Source organism: Puma concolor, chromosome D1 (assembly GCF_028749965.1).
Source record: "Puma concolor isolate L17-30 chromosome D1, mPumCon1.1.hap2, whole genome shotgun sequence".
NCBI lineage: Eukaryota > Metazoa > Chordata > Mammalia > Carnivora > Felidae > Puma > Puma concolor.
This window is the reverse complement of record NC_141676.1, coordinates 6417408-6442923: the sequence shown is the minus strand read 5'-3', so window position 1 is coordinate 6442923 and position 25516 is coordinate 6417408. Positions and strand designations below refer to the sequence as shown.

Below are 25516 nucleotides of genomic sequence, written 5' to 3'. Positions count from 1 at the left end.
CCTGATTTGGCAATGGCGTGCCCAGATCACTCAGCAAGTTACCGCCGTGGCCCCAACTTGGGACAGACCTCCCGACCTGACCTGTGACAGCCCGCTTATCCCGGGCCCTGCTTTCCTTTCCCAGCCCCCCACAGTTAGGAGGGGCAGGAATGGCCCATGAGGAACCTGTGGGGCTGGAAGCGCAGGAGGCAGGGGCCACACGAGAGGCCCTTCTGGAGCAGAACAGTTAGGCTCAAGCCTCTGGTCATCCTCTGCCCAGCACTGCTGATTGATCACTGCTGATGGACCACAACCCCCCACCGCCACCCCAGGGGCTGGCCCAGGGCAGAGAGGCCTGGGGACTCCGCCGCCCTGTGATCCGTGCAGGTCTCTGTCCTCACGGTGCGGTGATGGCAGCCTGCTCCAAGATGATGAAACACCATTACTAACCAGCTGGGTGACCACAGGAAAATCACTCAACCCCTCTGGCCTACAGATTTCCTCATCTGTGGGGCCCCACTGAGCTGTTGCAAGGATGAAACGAGGCAGTGTAGGTGGAAAATACCAGCTTGGTGCCCGGCAGCAGGGTCGGCGCCAATACACTTGAACTCAAAGTTGTCTTGCATATTTGGAGAACAAAGGGACTAGTTTTTGTTAGCTAGAAGATTCTTAGGTCCACAGGTTGGGTTGCAGTGAAGGAGAGTCAGCTTAGTTGTAGCCCACGTTATGGGCTTTCTGTCTTAGCTCCCCAAATATACTGACAGGCCCTTCCTAGAGCTGGCTCCAATCGACACAGCACGGGGAGCCCCCCTCCCGGAAAGGAGCTGCTAAGCCCTCTCTGCGACTGGCCTCCGGTCCGGTCCGTTGTGCTAGCTAGCCTGAGCTCCCTGGGGCAGGCACCCGGCAAAGCTCTGGGATTAGAAAGGACCAGTCCCAGGTGAGGAGGCCTAAATCCAGCTCCCTCGTTTCTAGATTGCCGCAAGGCTCTGGGCCACCGCTGGCCCCACTCTGGGAAGTAGAGACAAGGATACTTTTTCTCCTACTTGCTGGGCAGGGATTCTGGAGAAGCCCAGCATACCGGGGCAGAAAGACACGTTGGGACCCTGCAGTAGGGGTGGGGGTTCCTAGTCTGGAGGTTATCCTGGAGCCTCTCGCCCCCGCCCCAGTGTGCGTGCCCCCAAGTGGGGTTCAAAAGAAAACAAACCAGTAAAGTCACTGGTGAAATGTAGGTTATTTTAAAGAAAGGACCCACAGGACTGGGTCCTGGCCCTCAGTGCCCTTCTTGGACAAGACCCTGTAAGGGCCACAGTCGTCCTGCTCCCACCCGGCCTGGCCTCCAGGCTCAGACAGCAGCTGACAGCCCACGGAGGTAGTCCCCAGCCAGGGGCAGCACAGCCCAGTCATCGGTCCGCAGGGCCACGGGCACCCCGTCCTCCTGGGCCGCCTCCAGTCGCAGCAGCAGCCTCGAGTCCGGGGGCAGACGGATGGCTACGTGGTAGCTGGTGGGGGGCTGGGCCACCACCACGAAGGGCTCCAGATGGCGGGACACCAAGGCCTCCAGCCCCTGTGGCCCAAGAGGGCACCAGAGGCGACTCTCGGCGCCCTTTGGCAGGCAGGAGTCCCAGAGCTCCTCGAAGAAGCCCAGCTTGTCCCCCTCGGGGGCCTGGGGGAAAGGCAGAAAAAGGTCAGCGAAGTTCACGGGCAGCGGTGGCAGGTGGGCGTGGCACGTGAGGCCGGTGGGCGTGGTGTAGAGGGCACGCACGTCCAGCCTCGTGGGGGCCGGGCGTCGGGGCTGCAGAGGCAGGAGCAGAGGACGGCAAGGGCGGCCGGGGCACAGGCAGGGCACGTGGACGGCCCCCAAGGGCGCGTACACTTGTCCTTCCACGCGGAAGCGCAGCTCCAGCGAGTACGCCGGCTCCAGCACCTCCACGTGGAGCTGCAGCACCGGGCCCGGGCCCGCCGCTCTGTGGGGCCCCACGCTCAGCCGGATCGGGGCTGGGGCCTCCTGCACCATCAGCACCGCAGCAAAGCCCTGGTTCTCGGCCACCAGGGAGGAGGCCAACGCGGGTGCAGCAGGCGAGGGGCCCAGGGCCACCCCCAGCTTGGGCCCCGCAAGGTGGGCCAGGAGGATGTAGTAGAGGCGGGCATGGTCCCGCCCGTCAGGGTCCTCCCACTGCCTGGCCAGCGCCTGCAGCAAGTCGGCCAGGCCACCCCCAACACCCGCCCGCAGCAAGGCCCGGCAGACCCGGAGCAGGGCCTGCTGGAGGCCCCAGTCCGTGCAGTGCGCAGCTGCGGCTCCCAGGAAGCCGAGGGTGGCACTCTGAGCATTCCCGTCTGCCACTTCTGCCAGGATCTGCAGGTGCCAACGAAGGGCCTCATCTCTGCCCGGCCTGGACACCACCTCCTGCCGCAACGCCACTCTCAGGGGCTCCCCCAGCTCCGGGCCCACGCGATCCAAGAGGTCCACAAAATGCGGAGCCAGCACCGGCCGGGCTCGGTACAGCCGGGCCAGTCCGTGGGTCAAGGGTGTCAGCACCGTAGGCTGCGTGGCTAGGCCCTGAACAACCAGGTAGGAGGCCTGGAAGCAGAGGGTGGCCGAGGCCCGGGGGCCCCCATCCAGGGCTGCCCTCTGCCGCAAGCCAGCCAGCAGCTCCTCCAGGTAATGCCGGGGGCTCCAATCCTGGCCTTTCTCTTCCTTTTCTTCATCTTCCGCGCAGAGCAGGCACAGCAGATGCAGGCGGGCCAGGAGGGCCATCGGGTCGTGCAGGAGACTGGGCAGGAGGCCGCGGCATAGCCGGGGGCCCAGCAGCAGCGGCGCGGCCTCCTCACCTGTGGGGCCCAGGGGCCAGTTCTCGGGGAAGCTCAGAAGGCAGTGCAGGTGGAAGAGGTGGGCAGGCAGGGGCAGCGCCGGGTGCTGGGCAGCCACGGTGAGCCGGCGGAGCAGGAAGGCCTCATCCTGGGCCGTGAACAGGGCTTCTCCAAAGGCTGCTTTAAGCGCCAGAACAGCGTGCAGCAGCGTGAGCTGCGCTGTGCCCAGCAGCCGCACCAACTGCGGCTTGAAGAGCACCGGCGTCTGTCCCCGGAGACCCCGCAAGGCCCAGCCCAGCAGCCACAGAAGCTGGGCCTGAGCCACAGGAGTGAGCAGGTAGGAAGTGTCCAGAAGCTGGGCCACAGCAGCCCGCAGCTCCCGGGCCTCCTCAGGAGTGGGTTCCAGCACTGCAAGGCCACACTCCTCCTCCGCTGTTGGCCAGCTGGGTGCCTGCGGTTGAAGGCGGGCATCCCCCTCCTCGGCTAGCGCCCAGTTCCAGGGATCACCCCCAGAGGGAGTATCCCCAGCCATGAGCAGGCCCTGCAGGCGGGCCCTGGCCCTGGCCCTGGCCTGTATCACCAAGGTGTTGCGCAGAGCGAGCGCCAGCAGCAGGCTGAGCGGCTGAACCGGGCCTTCCTGCCCCAGCAGACCCCGCAGCAGCCCCAGGCAGCCCCCCAGCAGCCCAGGCTTGCAGCTCTCCAGCTCCCGCAGGCACTCACACGCCGTGGCCTGCAGGGGGCGCTGTTCCGAGGCGGGGCCAAAGCCTCGCCCCAGATCGCGGCCGGAGGCCAAGCCGAGAAGAAGGGGCAGGAGCCGGCGGGAGGCTTCCGAAGTGGGGCCCAGCGCATCTCCTGCCACCAGGGCCGTGGTGGCCGCCAGCAGCAGGGGCCGCCGCAGGGCCGAGGGCCGTGGGGGTAGAAGGACCAGGGTGTCCAACAGGGAGGTGGCGGCTGCCTCCGCTGCAGTGGCGTCCGGCCACAGCTGGGCTGGATACTCCAGGCTCAGGGCCAGCAAAGAAACCTGGAGATGGGGGATTTGGGTGGGAATCACGAAAATGAGGTTCAGGGCGCGGTGGGCTGAAGTGACCAGATGGGTCAGCGCAGGGAGCGCACGCAGGGCCTACCTTGGTCTGTTCGCTCAGCTTCTCACTTCTCAGTTCGCTCAGCAGGTCACGACCCAGGTCCTCACCCTCGGGACCTGCCATGAAGGCGGACGGGCTGGCCCGGAAGGCGCCCAGGCGCTGCGCCCAGGTTTCCCGGCTCAGGGGTCCCATGGTCCGGCACGCAGGTCCCTGCAAAGAAGCTAGGGAGGATCAGGCTCGCGGCCGCCAGGGGGCGCTCGGGCACCTGCTTGCACCCTAAAGGGGCACGGCCACCCCAGGGCCGCCTCGCAAATCCCAGCTGCCCTCTGCCACGCGCAGACACCAGCGGAGACCCCGCGCCTGGATCCCGGGATGAAACCGAGAAGTTTCGGGGGTGACGCCGGGGCGGGGAGCCGAGGGTCCCCGCGGGGCAGGGCCGCCGGCGCGGGGTGCGTGCCGAGAGCTCGTTAGGCCGCCCGCCCGCGGCCGGCACCGAAACCACAGCGCCGCCCCGGCCCCCGGCGCCCGCGGTAACGGGCCGGCAGCTCTCACCGTAGCTGACTCAGCCGCCGCGGGCACTGGGGCCGGCCGGCTCCTTCCGGGCGGCGGCGCGCGGCGGGGCGGGGCGGGGCGCGCGGCGCGTGGGCGGCGTAGGCGGGGCCGTAACGGGGCCACCGCCTTCCCCTCCCGCCCAGCCAGCAGGTGCCGACTCGCCGGTTTCGCTGGGGCTGAGTAACTGTCCCGCTGCGCGCAGGCCCCCCTTCCCCGAAACCGCCGCAGGCCTGGGCAGAGGCGGTGGAATTGGGTGGGCCCGGGCTCCCGGATGCCGGGGTCCGGTCCACGCGCGGGCGGCGATCCCAGGGCCTTCGGGTGGACGGCGCCCACCGGGCCGGCGAGGATGGCAACCGGCGCGCCCCCCGCCGGCGTCTCGGCGCACCACACCCTGCGGGGGGCGTCGGGTGCGAGTCTTTGGACTCCCAGGGTGCCCGCTGGGGCGGGGGGGGGGGGGGGTGCAAGGTGCGGTCCCAGGGCGCCCGCAGGAAGTGCTCCTCACAGTGCCGGCTGAACCGGTCGGTCGGGCGCCTCAGGGCTTGGCTTCGCTTCTCCGACGCCGGCCGGGTCCCCCACCCGCTCGGCTTGGGGGCGCGGAGCCGGCGCCGGGGTCACGGCGGGCGGAAGCCGCTGACCTTTGCCTTAGGCCACACCACCGTCGGCAAGGATTGCGGCAGCAGCCGAGCCAGCGTAAAGCTGGCAGGGCAAGGCCATAAGCTTCCATGAAGCCGGAAAACAACGGGATGCAGACGTGCAGAGTGGCAGGGCCTGGCGGGTCACCGGGCTCACGGCATGTCTAGCGCGGACTCAGAAACCGAGACCTCGCCACTGAAGACCTGGGGGCAAGCAGTGCACGAACTCAGCACTCTTGATTTTCAAGGGGCTGGATCAGAGCTGTTTGGCGGCACTGAAGGGGCTCGCCTGGGGCTCATCAAGCAGCATCTCCTGGGCCCCTGACCCACACTGCAGATGCCCCCCTGACTGCTGGCTTCCAGGGCCCAGAACTTCGGGCGTTCAGGCCCCACCAGCTACAGTAACGCCTTTGGCTCTAATTAGCCGGCTTTGAAGATGAAACAGACCTGAGCCCCCACCTTAGTGCTGCCAACTAGTTTCTCTCCTTTCTCCAGTCTTCGCAGGCCCCTCCCTACCCCATCTTGCTGCCCTCCAGATGGGAGGTGATAGGGAGTGGTTGGGTAGAGAGAGCTGGAAACGAGGCTGTCTTGGGTGCCCACGGTGCCAGGGATGCCAGGGGGATGGAGACAGGGAGCCACCCCCAGGGACAGGTCCAGCTGGAAAGCCCGGTCCCAACTCCTCTGGGCCCTGGCTCCACAGTTGACTCACAGGCGGCAGCCCCAAACCACTTCCCTCTAGGTGCCTCAGTTTCCCCATCTATAAAATGGGAGTGATGACTCCTGCCCAAGAGACTGTGGGGTGGGGCAGCCTGGCTAATTAAACCTAAGATGAAAGAGGCCAAGATGAGAGCAGCCCTGAGAGGGAAGTCAGCTTGGGGGTAACAAGGAGCCTGTCTGGTTTCCCTGTCTGAGGCCCAGAGGGTGCTGATAACTACATACCCCTAGCCCTCACCCCTCACAGGGAGGGAGGAGTGATTATTAAGCCTCTTTTACAGTTGAGGAGACAGGCTTCAAAGGGTCAGGAAATCCACCACTGACTTTGGCCCTCATTCAGCCTCGGACAGTCGCCAGCCTTTCTGAGCCTTGGCTCCTTTGGGGCCAGGGGTCTGGAGGGAGGGAACCCACGTGTGGTTCCCGATGTTGTGGTGGCCACATCCACATGTACTCCCAAGCTCACAGCAACCCTGGGCTACCTGGGGGTGGGTGCCATTCACAGATGAGGAAAGGAAGGCCCAGAGAAGTACAGTCACCAGCCCAAAGTCACAGAGCTCCTAAGAGGTGGAGCCTGGACCTCAGCAGACAGCCCCTCCATGCCCCTGACTCGGCCTCCTTCCACAACCAGCTGCCCTCAGCCCTCTTGGGTGTCCAGGTCCCGGGATGGGCCTTCTCCTTACCTGCTGGTGCAGATGTCCCTGCCCTGTTCCCCTGTGGCACAGGCCAGCCACAGAGTTAAGCTCGGCCCGCCAGCACTGAGAGCACAAACGTTCCCTGAATGTGCAGTCTGCAGGCCTGCCCTGGAAAGTGGCCTCCCTGCCAAGAGGTGTGGGCCGCAGCCAGGTTCCCTGCTCAGAACTCCCTACTCGATGTTCACACCTCACTCCTTCTCTTCCTGCTGAGTTTCCATCCTCCCCAGAGGCGTAGCCCAGCTCTGGGGAAGACACTAGACCCAAGGCTTAGAAAGGGAAAGTCAGTTTTCTGAGGGGTCCTGAGCCTCAGTTTTCTCATCTGTAAAATGGGGACATGACCAACCCATCTTCCCAACGCTGGGTATACAGGGATGCTTTAAAAAGAACACATCAGGGGTGCCTGGGTGGCTCAGTCAGTTGAGCGTCCAAGCGTCCGACTTCGGCTCAGGTCATGGTCTCTCAGTCCGTGAGTTCGAGCCCCAGGTTGGGCTCTGGGCTGGCAGCTCGGAGCCTGGAGCCTGCTTCTGATTCTGTGTCTCCCTCTCTCTTTGCCCCTCCCCTGCTCATGCTCTGTCTCTCTCACTCTCAAAAATGAATAAATGTTAAAAAAAAAAAAAAAAAGAACACATCAATAGGCAAATCCATAGAGAGAAAGCAGAGTAATAGATGCCAAGGGCTAGTGGAAGGGAGGAAGGGGAAGGACTGCTAATGTGTACGGGGTTTCTTTTGGGGTGATGAGAATGTTGGAAGACTGGTGATGGCTGCACAACTCTGTGAAGACACCAAACCCCCTGAATTATATACTTTAAAAGGGTGAACTTACGGTGTATGAATTATATCTTAAAACCATTAAAAAATTTTTTTAACGTTTACTTATTATTGAGAGACAGAGAGAGACAGAGCGTGAACGTAGGAGGGGCACACTGCAGAGAGAGGGGGAGACACAGGATCCGAAGCAGGCTCCAGGCTCCGAGCTGTCAGCCCAGAGCCCGACACGGGGCTCGAACCCACGAACTGCAAGATTATGACCTGAGCTGAAGTCGGATGCTTAACTGACTGAGCCACCCAGGCACCCCTAAATTATATCTAAATAAAGCTAGCAAAATAGTGTTAAAAGAAAGAGGTCCCTCGTGTACGGAACTTACATTGTGGGGGCCAGGCGGGGGAGGGCCACGGACAAACCTGACAAACCAAAATTTCACGGATTAAAAAATGCCTCCAGGGGGGCGCCTGGGTGGCGCAGTTGGTTGGGCGTCCGACTTCAGCCAGGTCACGATCTCGCGGTCCGTGAGTTCGAGCCCCGCGTCAGGCTCTGGGCTGACGGCTCAGAGCCTGGAGCCTGTTTCCGATTCTGTGTCTCCCTCTCTCTGCCCCTCCCCCGTTCATGCTCTGTCTCTCTCTGTCCCAAAAAAATAAATAAATAAACGTTGAAAAAAAAAAAAAAAGATGCCTCCAGGGAAACAGAACAGGGTAATGGACCAGAGATGACTGGGGCACAAGGATTTAGCTAGGGTGGCCAGAGAGGCCTCTCAGAAGCGGGGACGCTTGGCCGAAACCTGAATGACAAGAGGTAACCAGTCATCAGGTGGGGAAAAGGCCTCCGGGTGGAAGGCGCAGGGGAGGAGAGGCCTCAGCGGGACCAGGCCTCAGCAGGCTGGGTGGGTGGCAGGCCACGCGGGCACACAGAGCCCACGGGAAGGGAGACGCGTGTGTCAGGAGGTCAGCACGCGATCAAGGTGCACCGGCCTCCAAGACGTTCTTCCAGCTGCCACGGGAGCCACGGGAGGGCTTGAGCTGAGGGGAGACAGCTAGCTGGGGGCGGGAGCTGTCCCGTGGCCAGGTGAAATGTGACAGGGCTTTGGACCAGGGTGGTAGCTGTGGAGACGGAGGCGTGGGCAGATGCGGGACGATCTGGGAGCGGAGGGGATTTGCCGGTGGGTGGATGTGTAGGGTGAGGAAAGGCGGGGGGCAGATGACTCTGGGCTTGGGTGCTGAGGACTTGGGAGCTGACAGTTCCAGTCTTCACAACGGGAAGTAAGGATGGAGTGAAGCCTGGTGGCCACAGTGGTGAGCCTCACCTGGCTGCCTGGTCTCCTCCAGCAGGAAGCTCTGGCTTCCCCCTGCACTGCTCCAGAGGTTCCAGATGGCCCAGGAAGCCTCCTCCTCTGCCTACTGTCCCCCCGCCAGCCCCACCTGCTGAGCCTTTTGCCCACGATGACCGTGGGAGGGCTGCAGGCCCACGGGCAGGACCTCAGCAGACACGGAGGAGTTGGTGTCCTCACAGCACTTACACTTTGTCAAGGGCTTTGTGGCCTCCCGGAGGCCATTGCTAGATGGGACCGGAAAGGCCACCTTTTGAGCAGAGGCCTTGGTGGCCAGGGCCCCATCGGCCTGCTCTAAGGCTGGGTCCATTCTTAGAGGCTGCTCAAAAACAAATCAACAGTGTCTCTTGACCGCTCGGAGGAACAGAGCTGGAACCAGGAGCCCCACTTTACAGATGTGGAAACTGAGGCCCTGCCAGGTTAGGCGGCTTGGCTTGCGTCCCCGGAGGCTAAAAGTCTGGGGCAGCCCAACTCCCGGCCCTTTCCTGCTTCTCCTCCCAGCACATCTCATCTCCCAGAAACCCTCTGCCTTCAGCCTCTGTGCTTCCCAGCCCTGCCCCCTCCCTGCACCCCGTCCCGGCTCCCCTGCTAAGCTTTCTCTGAGAACAGGAAGGGGCTCTTCCAAACCTTCTCCATCCAACTCTGCCTCGGCCCTCCCTGGGCTTCTCAGGGCACCAAAGGCGGGAGCCGGCCACTACTTTTTGGGGAGCATGGTCCTTGCTTGCTTACTGGGGCTCTGGCTTCCTTTACACCCCTGTCCACCACCCCAACAAGAGATGTCCACTCAGAATGCTTAGAATCAGAGTTCACGGCTCCATTAGCAGATGGCCCAGGCCACCTCCTGCTTGGACAACTGCAGTAGCCTCCTTACTGGTCTCCCTACGGCCACCCTCATCACCCTCCCCCGGACACACATACTCTGTTCCCCTTAGCTGACCCCAAGGCTTTCCCACCACTCTGAGCCTCACATGACACGGCTCACCTGCCTCTTCAACCTCGGCTCTGACACCCTCCCATCCCCTTGACAATATCGCTGCCTGGTCTTTCTGTGCATCTCACGCACACTAGGCGCACTCCCGCTCTGGGGTCTTTGCACCAGCCGTCAGGCCCTTCCCTGCTCTGCACAGCTCCTGGGTAGATCTCAGCACCCCCGGCCCGTCACTATCCCATCACCGAAGCCATGCACCACGCTAAAAGTTTCCTTAGTGTTCTGTCTGCCTCACGTCATAGAATCACCAGTGCCTTGGGGCGCCTGGGTGGTGCAGTCGGTTAAGCGTCCGACTTCAGCCAGGTCACAATCTCGCGGTCCCTGAGTTCGAGCCCCGCGTCAGGCTCTGGGCTGATGGCCCAGAGCCTGGAGCCTGTTTCTGATGCTGTGTCTCCCTCTCTCTCTGCCCCTCCCCCGTTCATGCTCTGTCTCTCTCTGTCCCAAAAATAAATAAACATTGAAAAAAAATTAAAAAAAAAAAAAAGAATCACCAGTGCCCAGCCAATGGTGGGTGTTTGAGAAGTATCTGTTGACTGGCTTAAGGACTGAACGAATGATATCTAACGGATGCCGTGTGAACAGAGCAGAAGGTGCCTGCCCTCATGGAGCTCGCAGGTTAGCCTGGTGTTCGTCCAACTTCACACACGCCGTCTGGTTCCAGGGCTGCTCGCAAACCACAGGCCACACGCCAGCAGTCTATGGCTCCCATCTGCCCTACAGAGGTATTGTGTTTGACTTGTTCCATGGTTTTAAAAAAATTGAGCCAGCTTTTATTTTAAAAATTTTTTTTTTTCAACGTTTATTTATTTTTGGGACAGAGAGAGACAGAGCATGAACGGGGGAGGGGCAGAGAGACAGGGAGACACAGAATCGGAAACAGGCTCCAGGCTCCGAGCCATCAGCCCAGAGCCAGACGCGGGGCTCGAACTCACGGACTGCGAAATCGTGACCTGGCTGAAGTCGGACGCTTAACCGACTGCGCCACCCAGGCGCCCCTGAGCCAGCTTTTAAACATTGGTATATTTCACGTACAAATCTGGATATTTGGGGTGGGGGGGGCTTCTTTTCCCAAAATGGACAGATGTGGCCACACCGGGTTTCTCTGCTCAAATGACATGATTGCTACTACACCCTTCCGATAGGCACATTCTCCATGGTCCCCACCACCCTCTCTCTCTCCCTGACAGCCTTTTATCACTGAACCTGCCCCATCGCCTTCCTTATGATAAATTTGCTGTGTATCCATGCCTCTACCAAGAGTTGGAACGCGAAAGGCTGAATGGGTCCCATGAGTCAAGAAAACCAGATATTCGTTCATTCAACAAATATTTATTGATAATCCACTATGTGCCAGCAACAGTTGTAGATAGGGCAGCGGAAACCATGGACGAATATCCCTCCCTCCCGGGGCCTCATTCCAAACACTGTGTAACATTCTTTTCACAAGTGGAGACATTTGAGTTGTTCCTCACTGCCCCCCCCCCCTTCCACGAGAAAGGCTATGCTTCTCGTGTCCAGGGTCATCGGTGAATACTTCGTCATAGTTTCCACGAAGTACCTACTGGGTGACGAGCCCCTGTAAGGGTCTGGCACCAACCGAAATGCTCAGTAAGTGTTTGTTGAGTTCATTAGCTGAATTTACCTCCTAGGCAGGGTTGGTCAATGATGTTTCTCCAGGATTTATTCAAACGCTTAAGTCCGCGGCCGGCACTCAAGTCATGTCACTTGAACCCAAGGGTGCAGGTAAGAGGGGAGGACTATTAAAGTACGTTTGGGCTGCAAGAAGGCAGAGCCCTGGGAGAGGAGGGCGAAGGCGCTAAGAGTACCGCCTGCCAGAGGCCAGTGACCCCAGGAGGCAGGTGACAGGATTCTCAGGTGATAGACGTTAGGAAACAGGCGGAGAGAGGAAAGCCCCTTGGCCAAGCTCACAGGCCCCACGAGGGAGGGAGGGAGGGGGCCTATCTGCTCCTGAAGTCCACACTCTCCCCACTCACCTAGGGGGTGCTCCCAGAAAGTCCTGGGAGTGGGGGCGGGGCAATGTACAGGGCCTGCCGGGAAGTCGGACATCAGCGGTCTGCTCCTCTTGGACTTCTGGCTTTTGAATAGAGTGAATTCATTTATCAGACTCATTTCCTCTTAACCTGTTCCAGCAAACATTTAATACGTGAGAAAGGTGTATGTGTGGTAGAAATTCTGAAATGTTTATTTTACAGGGGGGTAGGAGGAGAGCTAAAAAGAGGAAGGGGTCCCATTCCTGACCTTAGTGATAAGAGAAGCCCAGCCATGGCCCGGGGCCAAAGCGCCACAGTAACACCGAAGGCGACAAGCCAACAAGGGCTCTGAGGGTGGGCCTCCCTCCAGCTAAGCCTGGGGACTGGGCAGAGCATGATGAATGGTTGGGGGGGGGGGGGAGGGGGAGGGTGTGTGTCCCAGGCTGAACCTCGGCCCAGGGTGGGCTATGGGGGGGAAGCAGACAGGAGCTCCCTGCCTGCAGTGGCTGCAACCAGGCAAAGCAGATTGGGTCTGATTCCAGAGGGCCTGGGCCTCGGCCTGGCTGCACTGAAATCTGGCCAGTTGGGACCAGGATGAGGGTGTCTGCTGGTGTGTAAGCCCCAGTGACTAAGGCGCTGGGGTCCTTCGGGATCTCGGTGGACTCAGACCCGTTCAAACGCCCTTTCCTCCACGAAGCCTTCCGCACTTCCCTGGCCAGAAAGCGGGCTCTGGGCAGTGATGAGCCGATCTGCTCTCTCCGAGGGCACTCTCCGCTTTGCACCGCGGCCGCGTCCTCCCCACGGTACTCAGGCCTCGCGTGCCTTCCCGCACGCAGCCGGAGCCCGGCGAATACCTCTAGGCTGAAGCACGAATTGCTCAGCCAGGCCTTCGGGAACCGGGCCGCCTGGGCCCAGGCCCGGTTCAACAAGTGTGGGCGGGGCCGCGCGTTCCCGCCCCGACGGCTTCGCGCCTCCCCAGGCGCCGGGACGCGCCGGGCCGGGCCCGGGCCCCGTTGGGCGAGTTCCATTTCATCACCCGCGGAGCGTGCGAGCGCCGGTGCAAATAACGTTGCCCCCTCCCCTCCTCTGCTCCCTCCGAAACTCCGAAGCTTCCGTCTGCGAACGCCAGCATTCCCGGCTGGGAGGTCCCTGGAGGGCGGCGGCGCGGCCGGCGGGGCAGCCGGGCGCTGGGTGCCCTGCGCCGCCCCCCCCCCCGCCCCCGCCCGGCCACCCCGCCCAGGCCGCGAGGCCACCTCACCCGCAGCGGAATGGAAACCGGTTCGACAGGTAACAAATAGGTGGTTGTCACCGTTATTTCCCAACGCATGCGCCGTCGCTCCCCGGGATACTCCAAGCTAATTAGCTCAGATCAACCCCCCCCCCCCCACCCCGCCCCAGCCACCAACACACACCGCCGCGAGCCAATAAAGCGTGAACCCGTCCGTCCGGCTCGCACTTTAAGACTTCCCGAGCGGCCGCGGGGGACGCCAGTCGATCCGGGAGACGCTTACCTGCCGCTGTCCCCGCCGCCCGGTGCACCTGGCCGCGAGGGCCTCCGTTCGAGGGAGGGCGGCGACGGCCCCGCGGAGTTGGAAACCGGCGCGCGCCGTCCCGGGCACGGTCTCCCCGAGGAACGCCGGGGCACTTGGGCCACTCCTTCCCTGAATTGCCCCCTCCCCTCCCCCGCCTCCGGCTCGGCCCGGGAAAGGTGGGACGGCTCCCGGCTCTGGTTACGGAAGCGGACGGTGCCGGGCGAGCAGGGTTCGAAAATGCCCCGCGCGTTTCTGGTGAAGAAGCCGTGCGTCTCCACGTGCAAGAGGAACTGGAGCGAGCTCCCCGACGAGGAGCGCGGCGAGATCTACGTGCCAGGTGAGGCGCCGCTCCGCGGCCCCGAGCCCTCCGCTGCCCTGGAGCCCGGGGCGCCCGAGGGGCTGGGAGCCGGGAGGCCCGTCCGGGCGGCGGGCGTGCGGGGCGCAGCGACGCGGCGCCCGGGGGCCGGCGCAGCCGGGGCGCCCGATTTAATGTTTAAGCGGCCGCGGCCCCGTTAGCCCGCGGCGCAGGGGGAGGGGAGGGGAGGGCAGGGCGGCGGCGGAGGCGCCGGGTGGGGGCGGGGGCCGGGGCCGCCGGGAGGGGGCGAGAGCCGTTCCCAGGCCCCGCCACTGGCCCGGGGGCGGGCGGGTCCGAGGCGCGCGGCCCCGCGCTGTGCCGCCCTCCCCTCCACCGGCCCGAGCCGAGGCGCAAGGGAGGCAACGGGGTGTGTCACCGTTCAGGCGACCCTCCACTCTCACGTCGTAAATCCGCAAAGCCGGGACTTTTATGAGGCGGGAGGAGGGCACTGGAGCGATGCCACTTCGCGGGGGGGGGGGGGGGGGGGGGCAGGGAGCGAGCTGGAGTTTCTGCCGAAATTTGTGCGAAATGTAAGACAAGGCGCAGTTTAAGCCGCCTCTCGTCCTCTGCGGGCCGGAAGGTCGCGGTGAGGGTCGGGCAGCCGAGGGGGGCTCCCGGCTAGCTGCCCCGCAGAGTTCGCGGAGACCGTGGGGCAGGCGCCCGGCCGCACCCCGCTTGTCCTGAAGACCAAGGTGGGATCCGGTCCCACCGCTATTAGAAACGCGCCTCCTTCAGCCTCGCGGAGGACACACTTGAGTGGCAAGTGTGAGTGGCAAGGAGCCCGTCCCACAGCCGAGGGACCAGGCCCCGGGGCGGGGGCGGGGTGGGGGGAGCTGGTGCACCCAGCTTGTTTTTGGAAGACGCCTTGACAGCGTCGGAGTCAACTTTGAATGAGTAAGCCGAGTTGTTTCTCCAATGGCATCTTCCTCTGGAAGGCTTGAGAACATTTTCGTGCCTTCTGTCCTCCTCCACCCTCCTTGGTCAGGACAAAGCCAGCTTCCTTCCGAGCTCCCCCTCCCCACACCCTGCCCGGAGCCTCCAAGGGGGTGGGGGGAGAGGTTGTAATTAACCAACCGACTTTGACCCTTGATCTGCAGGCTCCCTGGCACCGCCCCAGGCCTTATAGGAAAGTGGTGAAATGAGGGCGGTGAGGGGCCCTGGAAGGGCTCTTGCCTCAGTTTCTCTCCTGAAGAAATTGGTGGAGACAGTGGGTGTAGTGATGAGATTTCTGTGGCCTGATCTGCCAGGATCCAATGGCCTGTGGCGCTGGGGATGTTTCCCAGCTTAACCTTATCTTAAAGCTGCTTCTACGGCCTCCTTAAAACAAGGGGAAACTGAGACAAAAGGCAAGTGAGCTGCCGGCTCACCTGAGGTGGATTAGGGTGTGGGCCCCGGATGCTGTTTATAGCTTCCTGCCTGCCCAAGTTCCCTGGCGGGGTGGCTGTTCCACCCCCGAAGGGCCGGGAGAGGATCGGAGCCCCCTTCCTCGCTCCTGCCTCCTCCCTCACCTGTGTTTGCATTGCTGCTTAGCTGCTCCTTCGGATCTGATAAACTGAACTTGGACTGTGTGAAAGGTGAGCTGAGCCTTGCAGGAGGCTCGGTGTGCTGTTATTTTTAGTTTTATTTCACATCCCAATCAGTAACAGATCATGTGTTGACTTTTACAGAGGACAAAGAAATTCCGTTCGTTCAAATCATTGACTTCCTTGCATCCTGGTGATTTTCCCCACCTTTCCCCACCACGGTCCTGGTGGCCATAGTGGGAGTGGTGGGGGAGGCTTCTCCCCAGGGGCTGTCCCAGCGGGTGATGAGGAAGGCTTCTGGGTGGTCTGTGCCCCCCCCCCCCCCCGCCCCCGCTGCTGCTGTCCAGGTGAGGGGAGATGTGCAGGCCTCTCACACAGGATGGAGGGGATTGGCCCAGATGTTGGGTAGGGGGTCGAAACCTGGAGGGCACAGGTGACAATCTGCTCTCATTGTCTTGGGGAGGGAGAGTCCTGTGGGGTGAGGCCAAGGCTAGAAGGCAAAGCACTTAATTTAGCCTCTAAAGGCCATGTGGCCCACTGGAGAGTTTTCCCACAGGTTTTGGAAATGAGAAAGGGAATGTTCTCGGGCCACGCTTGGGTGCCTCAGCTGGCTGGAGAGTGGGGAGTGTGTTTTGCGGTGGCCTGTCCCCTGGCTGAGCCATTCCATCACTAGCCGACCATGACCCCAGGAGCCGGCTGGGCACGTTTCCTTCACCCCACCTCACGGACTCAGCACGTCGTGACCAGCTAAGCATTGACCCCATTCCCACTGTGAGAGGCACTGGGGGAGGGGGGGGCTGAAGCTGGGGAAAAGTGAAATACTTGAGGTCTGACCTTCCTGCCAGGGCCCTCTGAGACCCTTAAAGCATCACAGAGCGCCTGGAAGGAGGCACTTTTACCGACTGAAGGCCCAAGGCTCCAGTCTGACCAGCACTCCAGCCTCTCTCCCTGAGACACAATTCTAGAAGTTCCCACCCCCAGGGCAGAACCTTTCCCTGGCCTCGCTCTCCTTCCAAAGCTGAGGAAAAAGCCCAGAAGTGGGCACATGGGGCTAAAAGGTCACAGTGGAAGGGAGATTAACAGCTACCAATTTGGGTCCAAGAGCTTGGCCTTGAGCCCTTCACTTCCCCCCCCCCCCCCCAGCGTTTCTCCTTTGTAGTGTCAGTATTAATGTGCTGGGACTAACGCTGGTTTCTTGAGGAGAAGCCCAAGCACCTGTACCCAGGGCCCGAATTCCATGTCTTGCACTGAAGGGGATGCTGGGGAAACCCCGTACTCCAAGCCCCTACTGAGGAACAACGAAAAGCCAGGAAGGTACTTGAGGGTAGAGAGATGAGCCCGGAAACAGCCTAGAAGCTGTAATGAGGTGCTCCCAGATGTGGGTGTCCCAGGGCCTCTTCCAGGCACCCCCTTCTCCGCATTTTGGGGTCTCTCTTGTCTATCTTGCCAGTTCGCCAGCACATGCCTGTCCCAGGGAGCCGCTTTTTGTCCGGCCGCGGTGGACAGGCCTCTCGGTCATCTTTGGGCCCCAGAGTATATGTGTGTGGGTGGGGGGAAATTAGGCCTCCAATGAGGATCATTCTTGTCATTCCTGGGAAGTGCTGGCAGCGAAGGACATGTCTGCCACACTCTCCGGGGAGCGAGGCAGGGAGCATAGAAAGCCAGACACGGATGGAGACAGAAAAGCAACTTGGGCCCGGGCAGTGGCCTAGATGGGGCTCCTGGCTGTCCCGTGGGGCGCCGTCTCCCAAAGCTGCTAAACTGCTCTAGGCTGGGGTGACCCGAGGCAGACTCCTGCCAGGCCATTTGTCCCAGAAAGAAAGCAGGTGAGGGCAAGGCCTCCGGGCGCAGGGAGGACTAGAGCGGAGGGTGGCCACTGCCGATGGTTACTTCTGACAAGGGTGGTGTCCCACAGGGGCGCGCGGCCCTGTGGTGGCCAGAAGGGCGGCAAGGACGCTCAGGGAAGCACAGTTCACGGCCGGTCGGGGCCATCCGCCCTGGCGTGAGGGCTCAGGTGCTCCGTGTTAGCGTCGCTGTGGCCACGGCACGACAGGCAGTTGGGAAAGGGGGAAAAGATACTGCCTGAGAGAAAAACTTGGCATCCACAGTGGGCACAATGGGCTGAGCAACCTGCCCGTTGTGTTTCCAGGGCCGCCCGCCTCTGCCACCCGGCTGGCACTAGCTGCCTTTCGGGCATCGAGAGCTGACCTGCTGGGGCCGGGGGAGATGGGCGCGGGGGACTCCTGCCTTCCCTGATAACACCAACCTGGGCCGTGCTGATACACTGTCCCTGCCCGTTCAGAGCTGACTTGACCACACCCCGGGTCAGCACGAGCACCGGCCCCCGTGTGGTCAGAGGCTGGGTCCTCACATCTGCTTTACCTGCTCTCCCTGGGGAGCCGGCACCGGGCCCCGTGCCCGGCCCCGACCTCAGGCCTTGCTGGGTAGGGGTAGGACCTGGCCCTCTGTCCAGTATTTGGCCAGCAGCTCTCAGTCTGAGGGAGGCGGGGCTTGCCGGGGGAAGTTGGAGAAGGGCCTCGGGTGGCAAGCTGCTCCCGGCCCGGCCCTCGGCATCATCCAGTGGAGGCGAGCTGGGCCAACACGAGGGGAACCCGCGAACCCCTGAAGGAGTAGGGAGAGGGCCAGGCTGGTGCGGCCTCGCCATTCTCCACAGCTGTGGGCGGGCGATGAGTAGCCACCGCCGCCGCCTTGCCGGAAACGTCTAATTAGGGGACAGAGAGCAGCACAAGCAGGGCCCGACCAGTTCTGCTTCCTGTCTCCGGCCACCCAGTGACACCCAGTGACAGGAGCGGCATGCCCTGAGCACGCCCTGTGCGTGCGGCCGCGGCACGGCCACGCTCCCGGGGGTGGCGGGAAGACAGGTTTGGCGGGGTGGACGGGATGAGGCAAACGTCCCCACCCTGGCAGCCGAGTGGCGGTGCGTCCGGCCTCCCCTGCCCCTGGCTCAGGGTAGAGGCAGCTCCGAGGCCAGACCGGGCAGGCTCGCTCCCTGTCCCCAGTTCCCCAGCGCCGGCATTGCCAGGCTTCTGTGGAACGGAAGAGGCGGGGGCAGGAAGCGGGTGTTCTCCCAAACCGGCCTGGACCCTTGGAACCCTAGCCGTGAACACCTCACCGCCACCCCCTCAGTGGAGCAAGGGAGCCAAAGTGACAACTCACTTTGAGCACGAACAAACTGGTTAGCCCTCACCTGCCGTCACTCCTCCCTCGGCCGCTCCTTGTGCAGGCGGTGTGGCCGGGCTCCAGCTTTCAGGAGCCTCGCTCAGGCTATGCGATACCGAGAGACAGAAGAGGGTAGAGGTTTCTGTTTGTCTCTACCTGGATTGAGAAATGGAAATTGTCATTCAGCTTTGAGTTCTTGGCCAAGATCTCCGGTGGCTGGTAAACCGGCATCAGAAGGGGAGGGGTAGACACACCCCTGCCCTCCCCCAGCCCCCCTCCTGTGCACACAGACAGCCAGCCAGCGCTGTGGGCAGGCCGGAGGGACCCCAAGAGCTCGGGCCTGATGTCCAGCCTCCCGGCGTCCGGAGAGAGGCGCCACGCCAGCTCAGAGGCCAGGCCAGGGCCAGGCACTGGTGAATCAACTCCCGGAATGAGGTGGCTCATCAAAGTCCCCTGGACAGGCAGACGCCAGTGCCAGCAGAACGGGTTCTGGGCGGCAGGCGGGCACATTCTGCCCTTGTCAGACCTTTGTTGTGTTTTGAGGGGGCGAGAGCCAGGGCCTCTCCCGAAACTTGGGTGCTTTCATATTCACCCTTCCTCCATCAGTACGTTCCTCTGCCTTCCACCTCCAGCCTTGCCTGCGGTGTCCCGGGAGAAGACGGGAGGGCAGTGGCCCTCCTGCCCTGGGACCACCCCTCCCTCCCTGGGTCCTGGTCCTCTCTGTCTCACCAGCTCTGGGGCAGGGGGTGCTGAGGGCCTTGTTTGTGTCTGAGACCTTGACTCAGCCTCCTGAGTCCTTCTCCCTGAAGACCTTCGTCCTTTCCTTCCTTTACCCTTCTTGACCTTTCCTTTTGAAGCTTGGAAAATGTTCCTAGCTTTTGGGCTTTAAGCAGAGCTGACCCTTGAACAACAATGTGGTTTGAACTGCACGGGCCCACCTCTATGTGGATTTTTTTCTGATAAATACAGTACAGTGAATGCATTTTCCCTTTCTTTAAATTTTTTTTTTTAACATTTTTTCATTTTTAAGAGTGAGAGAGACAGAGCATGAATGGGGGAGGGGCAGAGAGAGAGAAGGAGACACAGAGTTCGAAGCAGACTCCAGGCTCCGAGCTGTCAGCACAGCGCACGACGCGGGGCTCGAACTCATGGACCGCGAGATCGTGACCTGAGCTGAAGTCGGACTCAACCGACTGAGCCACCCAGGCGCCCCTGCATTTTCCCTTTCTTACCGTTTTCTTACTAACACTTTTTTCCTCTGGCTTACTTTATTGTTATAATACATGTAACCTACAGAATGTGTGTTCGTCAACTGTATCTCTTATCGCTAAGGATTCCGGGCTATGAGTAGTTAAGTTTTGGGGGAGTCAAAAGTTCTATTCGGACTTTTGACCGTATGGGGGGGGGGGGTGACGGTCAGGGCCCCTATCCCCTGCACTGTTAAAGGGTCAACTGTATAATAGTTTAGCCTTTTGGGAGGAAAGATACCGATAAGTGAAAACATGAGCTCGTTTGCCCCAGCTCTGTCGGCTCTGAGACCCGTACCCTGTGTGTCACTGAGGCAGCCGTTCGTCTTCTCTACTCCGCACTGGGGCCAAGCCTCTCTGGCCCCGTTTGGTGTGAGGTGTCTGCCGTGGGGAGCGGCCGCGTCAAAGGACTGCCAGGTATCGGCGCCTCGGAGGGCGGAGGTTGGGAGCCCAGCCCTCGCTGTGCCACGAGCAAGCAAGCGGTCCCTGCTGTAGGGGAGGGTTGCGCAACCGCCGGGCAGGCCGCCCAGGAGACTGTTACACCGCATCCACCTGCTGCTCCCTGACCTCCTCCCTGCCCCACCTCACCTGGCCTGTTTGCCTGCCGAGCTTGGCCAGTGGGCGTGGGGAGCCTAGAACCCTGATGGCTGGCAACAGCGACACCCGCCAGCCTGGAGGACCACTCAACACCCCCCCCCCACCCCCACCCCAGGCCAGCAGCCCAAAGAAGCAGCCCAGAGTGGCTCAGGCCACCAGGGACCCTTCAGGGGCAGGGGTGGACCCCTGGGCCCAGGGCCTCCAGTGGTGCCCCTTGTCCACGCAGGAGCGTGGATGAGGCCCGGAATCCAGAGGGACTGGCCCAGGTGGGGCAGGCAGACAACTCTGGAGGGATAATTGGCAGGGCAGGTCGGGTCCTCCCAGTTCCGCTAAGACACAAATTACTCAGCGGGCAGGCCTGTGGGCTGTGGTGCTTGGCCGGCGTCACCTGTAATTACCTTAATGGGGCGGGAGGGAGGCGCAGCATGTATGGGCCGGGGGCAGCCCTGCTCTGCCGTTTGCCTGCAAGGGGCAGCCCGCTGCCAGGCAACCTTCCTGAAATCCCACAGGGTCCTGTTCTCCCCACCAAGCCCCTCACCTGGCATTTCTTCTCTCTGCAGTCAGTCTGGGCTTCTGCCCACCACAGCCCTACCGGGAGCCAGAGCCGTCAGTGGCTGAACCCCCGTCTTGCCCCCTGGTTTTGGACATGAGCCTTCGGGACTCCAGCTATAGTGTGGCCCCTGGGCCCTGCGTGGTAGCCCAGCTGCCCTCTGATGACATGAGTCGTTTGGCAGACCCCCAGAGCAGAGACCACGGCTTCCTGCGCACCAAAATGAAGGTACCGACCCTCACACTGTCTCCAAGGACCAGGAGCGTGTCTGTAGTCCTGTGTCCGGCCCACAAGACGTGGCACAAATGAGACCTAGGCAGTAGCTGGCCTTGCATCTGGGTCCAGGGTCCCGTAGAGAAGTGAACCCAGCAAGGCACAGATGGGGACGGAAAAGAAGAGAAGCAGGTGCGATGGGACAGTGTCATACACTGAGAAGGAGCAGCGGGGTGCAAGAGACATCCCACCCTCTGGAGGCCATTCCAGGGGTTGTTTCCTTTTGTTTCCGGCCTCAAGGGGAGCCACCTCTTTACGAGTCCCATGGAGACGTGAGCCCGGCTCAGCGCCTTCTCCTTCCTGGGTTCCCATCCGTGCCGCATCCGGAGTGAGCTCTGGAGTCCACCTGGTGGTTAACTGTCTCTTGAGGCCTGTGCCCGGCGGCCTCCACCTTCCCCAGGTGTGCCACTTCCGGCCCCCTCCGCATGAGGCCCGGTGTCTGGGGCGAGAGCTGGGGAGCTGTGCTCAGCAGCGGGGGCAGTGAGGAGCGTGGGCCCCTGCTTTCGAGGAGCGCGCAGACATCAGGGCTGTCCCTGGCTAGGCCCGCGTTCCTGAAAGTTCTAGGATCCGGAAGCACCCGCCAGCGGTGATGTAGTGGCAGGGTTCTGGCAGCCCTTTTCTCTGTGCCAAAGGGCCGAAGAAAGCTGGCAGTGCAATGCTGTTCCTTCCTCTCTTCCCTGTGGGGGCCAAGTGTGTGTAACTAGAGGGAGACCAGCCACACGTGTCCTGGGTGCTTGGCCAGAGAGCCGGCGCGGTGCCCCTGAGCCCTCGCGGGCCTCCCTCCCATCCCTTGGAACCTGGCGGGTAGGGAGGCCGTGCAGAGAGAGCAGAGGGCCCAGGATGGCAGATGTGCCGGAGGAGCGAGTCCTGACCCAAAAGGTCTCGACTAGCTAGCAACAGGCGGCATCGCCCCAGTGCCAGAAGCGGTGGAGGAGGAGGTGCGGGGTGACGGGGTGACCCGGTGCCCGGGGAGCTCAGGAGGGGGTGCCGGCAACCGGGCCGCCCGCAAAGCACGACCAGCCTCCGGACGGTAACCGAGGCGGAGGGTGGAGACCACGTCTCCCCGTGCTGGCCAAGGTGCTGGACAGGTGCCCGGGGAGCAGAGGGTGGCTGGGGTTTTCTTCCCAATGATCCAGGGCAGCGGGGGGAGGCTGGGAGGGAAAGATAAAGCAAGACCGGCCCTGTATGACAGTTAAGGCACTCATCTCCACACCGGAGATGTGAGGTTTTCCGTAATCACAAAAAAAAAGAAAAAGGAAAAGGTTTGTAAGCAAGAGAGTCCTGAGGAGGCAGAGCGACTCGAGTCATGCTGTGGTGGGCCCGGCTCGGGTCAAAGCCGGGGGCCTCCAGGCTGGGCCGAGGGGGGCTGCCGTAGGGCCCGCGCGGCGGACATCCCCTCGGAGAGTGAGGTCAGAGGGCAGAGGTGGAGAGCCGCAGATCGGAGCTCACCTTTCTACCAGGTGATGGCGAACCAGCTGTTTGTACAGGTAGTCAGTTGCCCGTCCCTCGAGAAGGTAAAGGGGCCGCGCGGCAACCGCGAAAGGGGATTTGGGAACCGGACAGGAGGCCCAACCGTTGACCCAAAGGTGCCCTCCAGCCCCACCACAGCGGGCCTGGGGGCCCAGAGGTGTGGAGCGCGGCTTCCCCCGGGAGGCGGGGGTGGCTTTGTGTCCTCCTGCTGTGTGGACTGCAGCCACGGCTCCTGGTCATCTGTCACCAACACCGTCCTCGCCTGCAGGTGACCCTCGGGGACAGTGCCGGCGGTGACCTCTTCACCTGCCACATCTGCCAGAAGGCCTTCACCTACCAGCGCATGCTGAATCGCCACATGAAGTGTCACAATGACGTCAAGAGGCACCTCTGCACCTACTGTGGGAAGGGCTTCAATGACACATTCGACCTGAAGAGACACGTCCGCACCCACACTGGTAAGAGGAGCCCCTTGGCTGGGAGCGAGCGCACCCAGACTCTGCCCGGCCAGGGCCACGCGGGGGACCGTGGCGATGCCCGCTCGCCTCGGCGACGGGGCGGCCTCGGAGGGGCGCCTCGGAGCTCAGGCCCCGGGTCCTCCTCAGCTCATCGGTGAGGCCGCTCGGGGAGCCGGAGGCGGACGGGCCTCCTCTGTTCCTCTTCCCCGGTGTCAGGTGGCCCGGCCCTCCTGAGTCAGGGAAGCGGCCGGCGGGCTCCTTGTCGGGACCCTGACACCGGCCCCCCCGTCCCTGCAGGCGTGAGGCCCTACAAATGCAGCCTGTGCGACAAGGCCTTCACGCAGCGCTGCTCCCTGGAGTCTCATCTCAAGAAGATCCACGGCGTGCAGCAGAAGTACGCATACAAGGAGCGGCGGGCCAAGCTGTACGTGTGTGAGGAGTGTGGCTGCACGTCCGAGAGCCAGGAGGGCCACGTCCTGCACCTGAAGGAGCACCACCCCGACAGCCCGCTGCTGCGCAAGACCTCCAAGAAGGTGGCCGTGGCCCTGCAGAGCACCGTCACCTCCCTGCTACAGAGCAACCACCACCTGTGAGCGGTGCCGCCCGGCCCGGGCCCCCCTCCCCGATGCCTGGCCCGGTCCTCCCGCCGCCACCCCTTGCCGGACACGGCGGTGGGGACCGCCGGAACCCCCCAGCACACGTGCTCACTCAGGCGCCACATCGAGTGAGCTCTGCTCGCGGCTGCATCTCTGTCTTCCGGGCAGAGGCCGGGCCGAGCCTGGGCAGACACGTATGAGTTCGGGGCGGCCGTGAGGCCAAGGCTGCCTTCAGGTTGAAGGAGAGCACACCTAGAGACGGGACTTCCCTCCCAGAGGAGGCGCGGAGGATCCCCTTTCTGCCCTCTGGAGGGCAGGGGCGGCGCCCGCTGGGCGAGGACCGCAGAGTAAAGAGCTCCCTGCACACCGAGGCTGTGGGGGAACTGGCAGCTGCCTGGGGGGGGGGGGGATCTAACGCTCAGGGCCGCGGTGGGGGGCTCTGCCCTCCCCACACGGAGCCGCAAACCCGCGTGTGCACACAGGAGGCCTTTCCACATATCACCTCATTTTTAGGAAATCGACTACAAGGTGCCAAGGAAGTTTTATTTCCTTTTTTTAAAGATGACAAATGTACAGATATTAATATATTTTTGGTGCCGATGGCGGCTGTTTTTAAGAGAGGATGGAGCTGGCTTTTCTCCCTCCCCGTGCGGTTCTATTTATCCTGGACATTTCACACCTCCTCTGTGCCTTGGTTCTCCTGAGACGTTTAACCTGAGACTTTCCTCCGGCCCTGCCCGGGGAACGCGCTGCGCTCTGTTCTTCCCCTTGGGCTGGGGTAGCGCATCACACTGGCTCTTCCCTTCCCCCGTGACCCTGCCTCCCTCCCACGTCCCTTCAAGGCAAGCCTGGGGGTTCCCGAGAGCCTGCTTGCCTCCTAATAACAGGCCTCCTTTTGTGGAACGAGAGTCACCGTGGCGAAGGCCGAGTTAGCCCAGCTGTGGCTCGAGGAGGAAGCCCGGCGGAAGCGAGGAGTCTTTGATGCGCCCGGTCCGCTGCCTGAGACACTGAGAAGACTACGGGGCCAGGCTGCAAGGCCTGCCTTTTTCCTGGTTGAGTGAAAAACCCTAGGACGGCAGCAAAAAAAAAAAAAAAAAAAAAAGGAGGTGGGGGACAGAGAATAATAACCAGACACATCAGAAACCTCTCAGGAGGACAGTATTAGATGGCTATCGAGTTATATTTGTAGCCGATTTTCTGACTGTTTTTCATACGGCAAGGCTGGGTTGTGAGCATGTAAGGACAGAGCCGTCCTGGGGCTGCTTGGCTCCATCTGAGGATATCAGCCAGGCTCTATCGGCTTGGCTGTGCCTCCTGCTGAAAACAGGAAAGGGGCGTGGGTCAAAAGGGAGAGAGGGGCAGGAGTGGAGCCAGCCTGCAGAAGAACGAGAAGGCAGACTCGAAAGAGGTCCGCGGAACACGGCGGGCTGGGCCGCCCAGCGCAGCCACACCGTAGGCAGCACCAGCGTTGGCTGCCGACGGGAGGCGGGCTGCCCTGACTTCCCTCCGAATGTGTATAGATCGTTTCAGAAGACTGCTTTAGTTTAGAGTGTCTGGGAACTGCTGTATTCTGGAAGTTAAATAGTGTGAGATAACATTATCTGGAAGCCCTGTTTCGTCTATATTTCTGTGTCCCTGTGCTATTGCAATCTGGGGGAGTCCTAACGCTCTGTGTTGTCTTTTATTTTATAACTTTCCCCCAACTATTAAAATCAAAGAATTCTCGTCTTCTGCATTTCTGCTTTTTTGTCCCATGGACCTCTTTTTCCACCTGCAGGGAAATTAATCAAAACAATTGTCGCATTCTATTCAAAGATCTACCCTTATATGGTTACCAGTAGGCCTCGAGTCAAGACAGGAATCTGGCCTGGATAGATTAGGTGGCCTGCCCGTGGTCTCGGCAGTCAAGGCCTGCGACCCTTGGGCTGAGACTCTGCTCTCGGCTGTGGCAGCCGGGCTTCCTCTCAGCTCGCCTCACCTGCCTGACTCCCACATCCTGACGTGGGTCTCCGCCAGGCCAGTGCAGTCACTCGGGGTCCCGTTTCGGCTTCTCTTCCCAGTTCCCTGCCAGGACCACAGAAGGAAAACCGTGATCCCAAATGACAGGGCACAAAGGTCACGTCACTTCCGGCTCAGACACCTAGCTATAGGGACGGCCACATTTGCACAGCGCTTGTTCTGTGCGGGGCACACTT

The 25516-nt window shown here is 61.8% G+C and overlaps 3 protein-coding genes and 1 long non-coding RNA gene across 21 annotated transcripts in view; 1 reads left to right on the top strand and 3 right to left on the bottom strand.

Annotated features, from left to right (window-relative positions):
- Positions 1-1191: 1191 nt before the first annotated feature.
- Positions 1192-4528, bottom strand: AP5B1 (adaptor related protein complex 5 subunit beta 1). Its single transcript, XM_086676892.1, has 3 exons — positions 4422-4528; positions 3912-4079; positions 1192-3808 (listed from the first exon to the last, which is right to left on the bottom strand). The coding sequence occupies exons 2-3, from the start codon at positions 4059-4061 to the stop codon at positions 1322-1324; spliced, it is 2637 nt and encodes an 878-aa protein (XP_086533018.1). The 5' UTR covers positions 4062-4079; positions 4422-4528; the 3' UTR covers positions 1192-1321.
- Positions 4529-10862: 6334 nt separating this feature from the next.
- Positions 10863-13564, bottom strand: LOC147576372 (uncharacterized). Of its 2 annotated transcripts, none has more exons than XR_015240713.1 (3): positions 13052-13564; positions 11544-11690; positions 10863-11135 (listed from the first exon to the last, which is right to left on the bottom strand). It is a non-coding gene; the product is annotated as an uncharacterized LOC147576372 (long non-coding RNA). The 2 variants fall into 2 exon arrangements; XR_015240714.1 differs by having other exon boundaries at positions 11544-11644; positions 13052-13563.
- OVOL1 (ovo like transcriptional repressor 1) lies at positions 12964-25056 on the top strand. The gene is made up of 4 exons (XM_086676873.1): positions 12964-13409; positions 20535-20752; positions 22536-22725; positions 23023-25056. Exons 1-4 carry the CDS (start codon positions 13310-13312, stop codon positions 23316-23318), a joined length of 804 nt encoding a protein of 267 aa, XP_086532999.1. The 5' UTR covers positions 12964-13309; the 3' UTR covers positions 23319-25056.
- LOC147576371 (uncharacterized) overlaps positions 23844-25516 on the bottom strand; it is a 32474-nt gene continuing 30801 nt past the window's right edge. For 14 of the 17 annotated variants that reach the window (XM_086676878.1, XM_086676874.1, XM_086676875.1 and 11 more), the window contains one exon: positions 23844-24388. The gene's annotated coding sequence lies outside the window, so the exon portion shown is untranslated. Of the gene's footprint in view, positions 25386-25516 lie in introns of all 17 variants that reach the window. The other 3 variants (XM_086676877.1, XM_086676888.1, XM_086676890.1) reach the window with 1 other exon arrangement.

Bases quoted from the DNA above. Each gene is read 5' to 3' on its own strand.
- AP5B1 (XM_086676892.1), bottom strand. From the start codon at position 4,061: ATGGGACCCCTGAGCCGGGAAACCTGGGCGCAGCGCCTGGGCGCCTTC. The intron at 3,809-3,911 runs GTAGGCCCTGCG...CCCCATCTCCAG, and splicing joins AGCTGAGCGAACAGACCAAG to GTTTCTTTGCTGGCCCTGAG.
- OVOL1 (XM_086676873.1), top strand. From the start codon at position 13,310: ATGCCCCGCGCGTTTCTGGTGAAGAAGCCGTGCGTCTCCACGTGCAAG. The intron at 13,410-20,534 runs GTGAGGCGCCGC...TTCTCTCTGCAG, and splicing joins CGGCGAGATCTACGTGCCAG to TCAGTCTGGGCTTCTGCCCA. The intron at 20,753-22,535 runs GTACCGACCCTC...CCTCGCCTGCAG, and splicing joins TCCTGCGCACCAAAATGAAG to GTGACCCTCGGGGACAGTGC.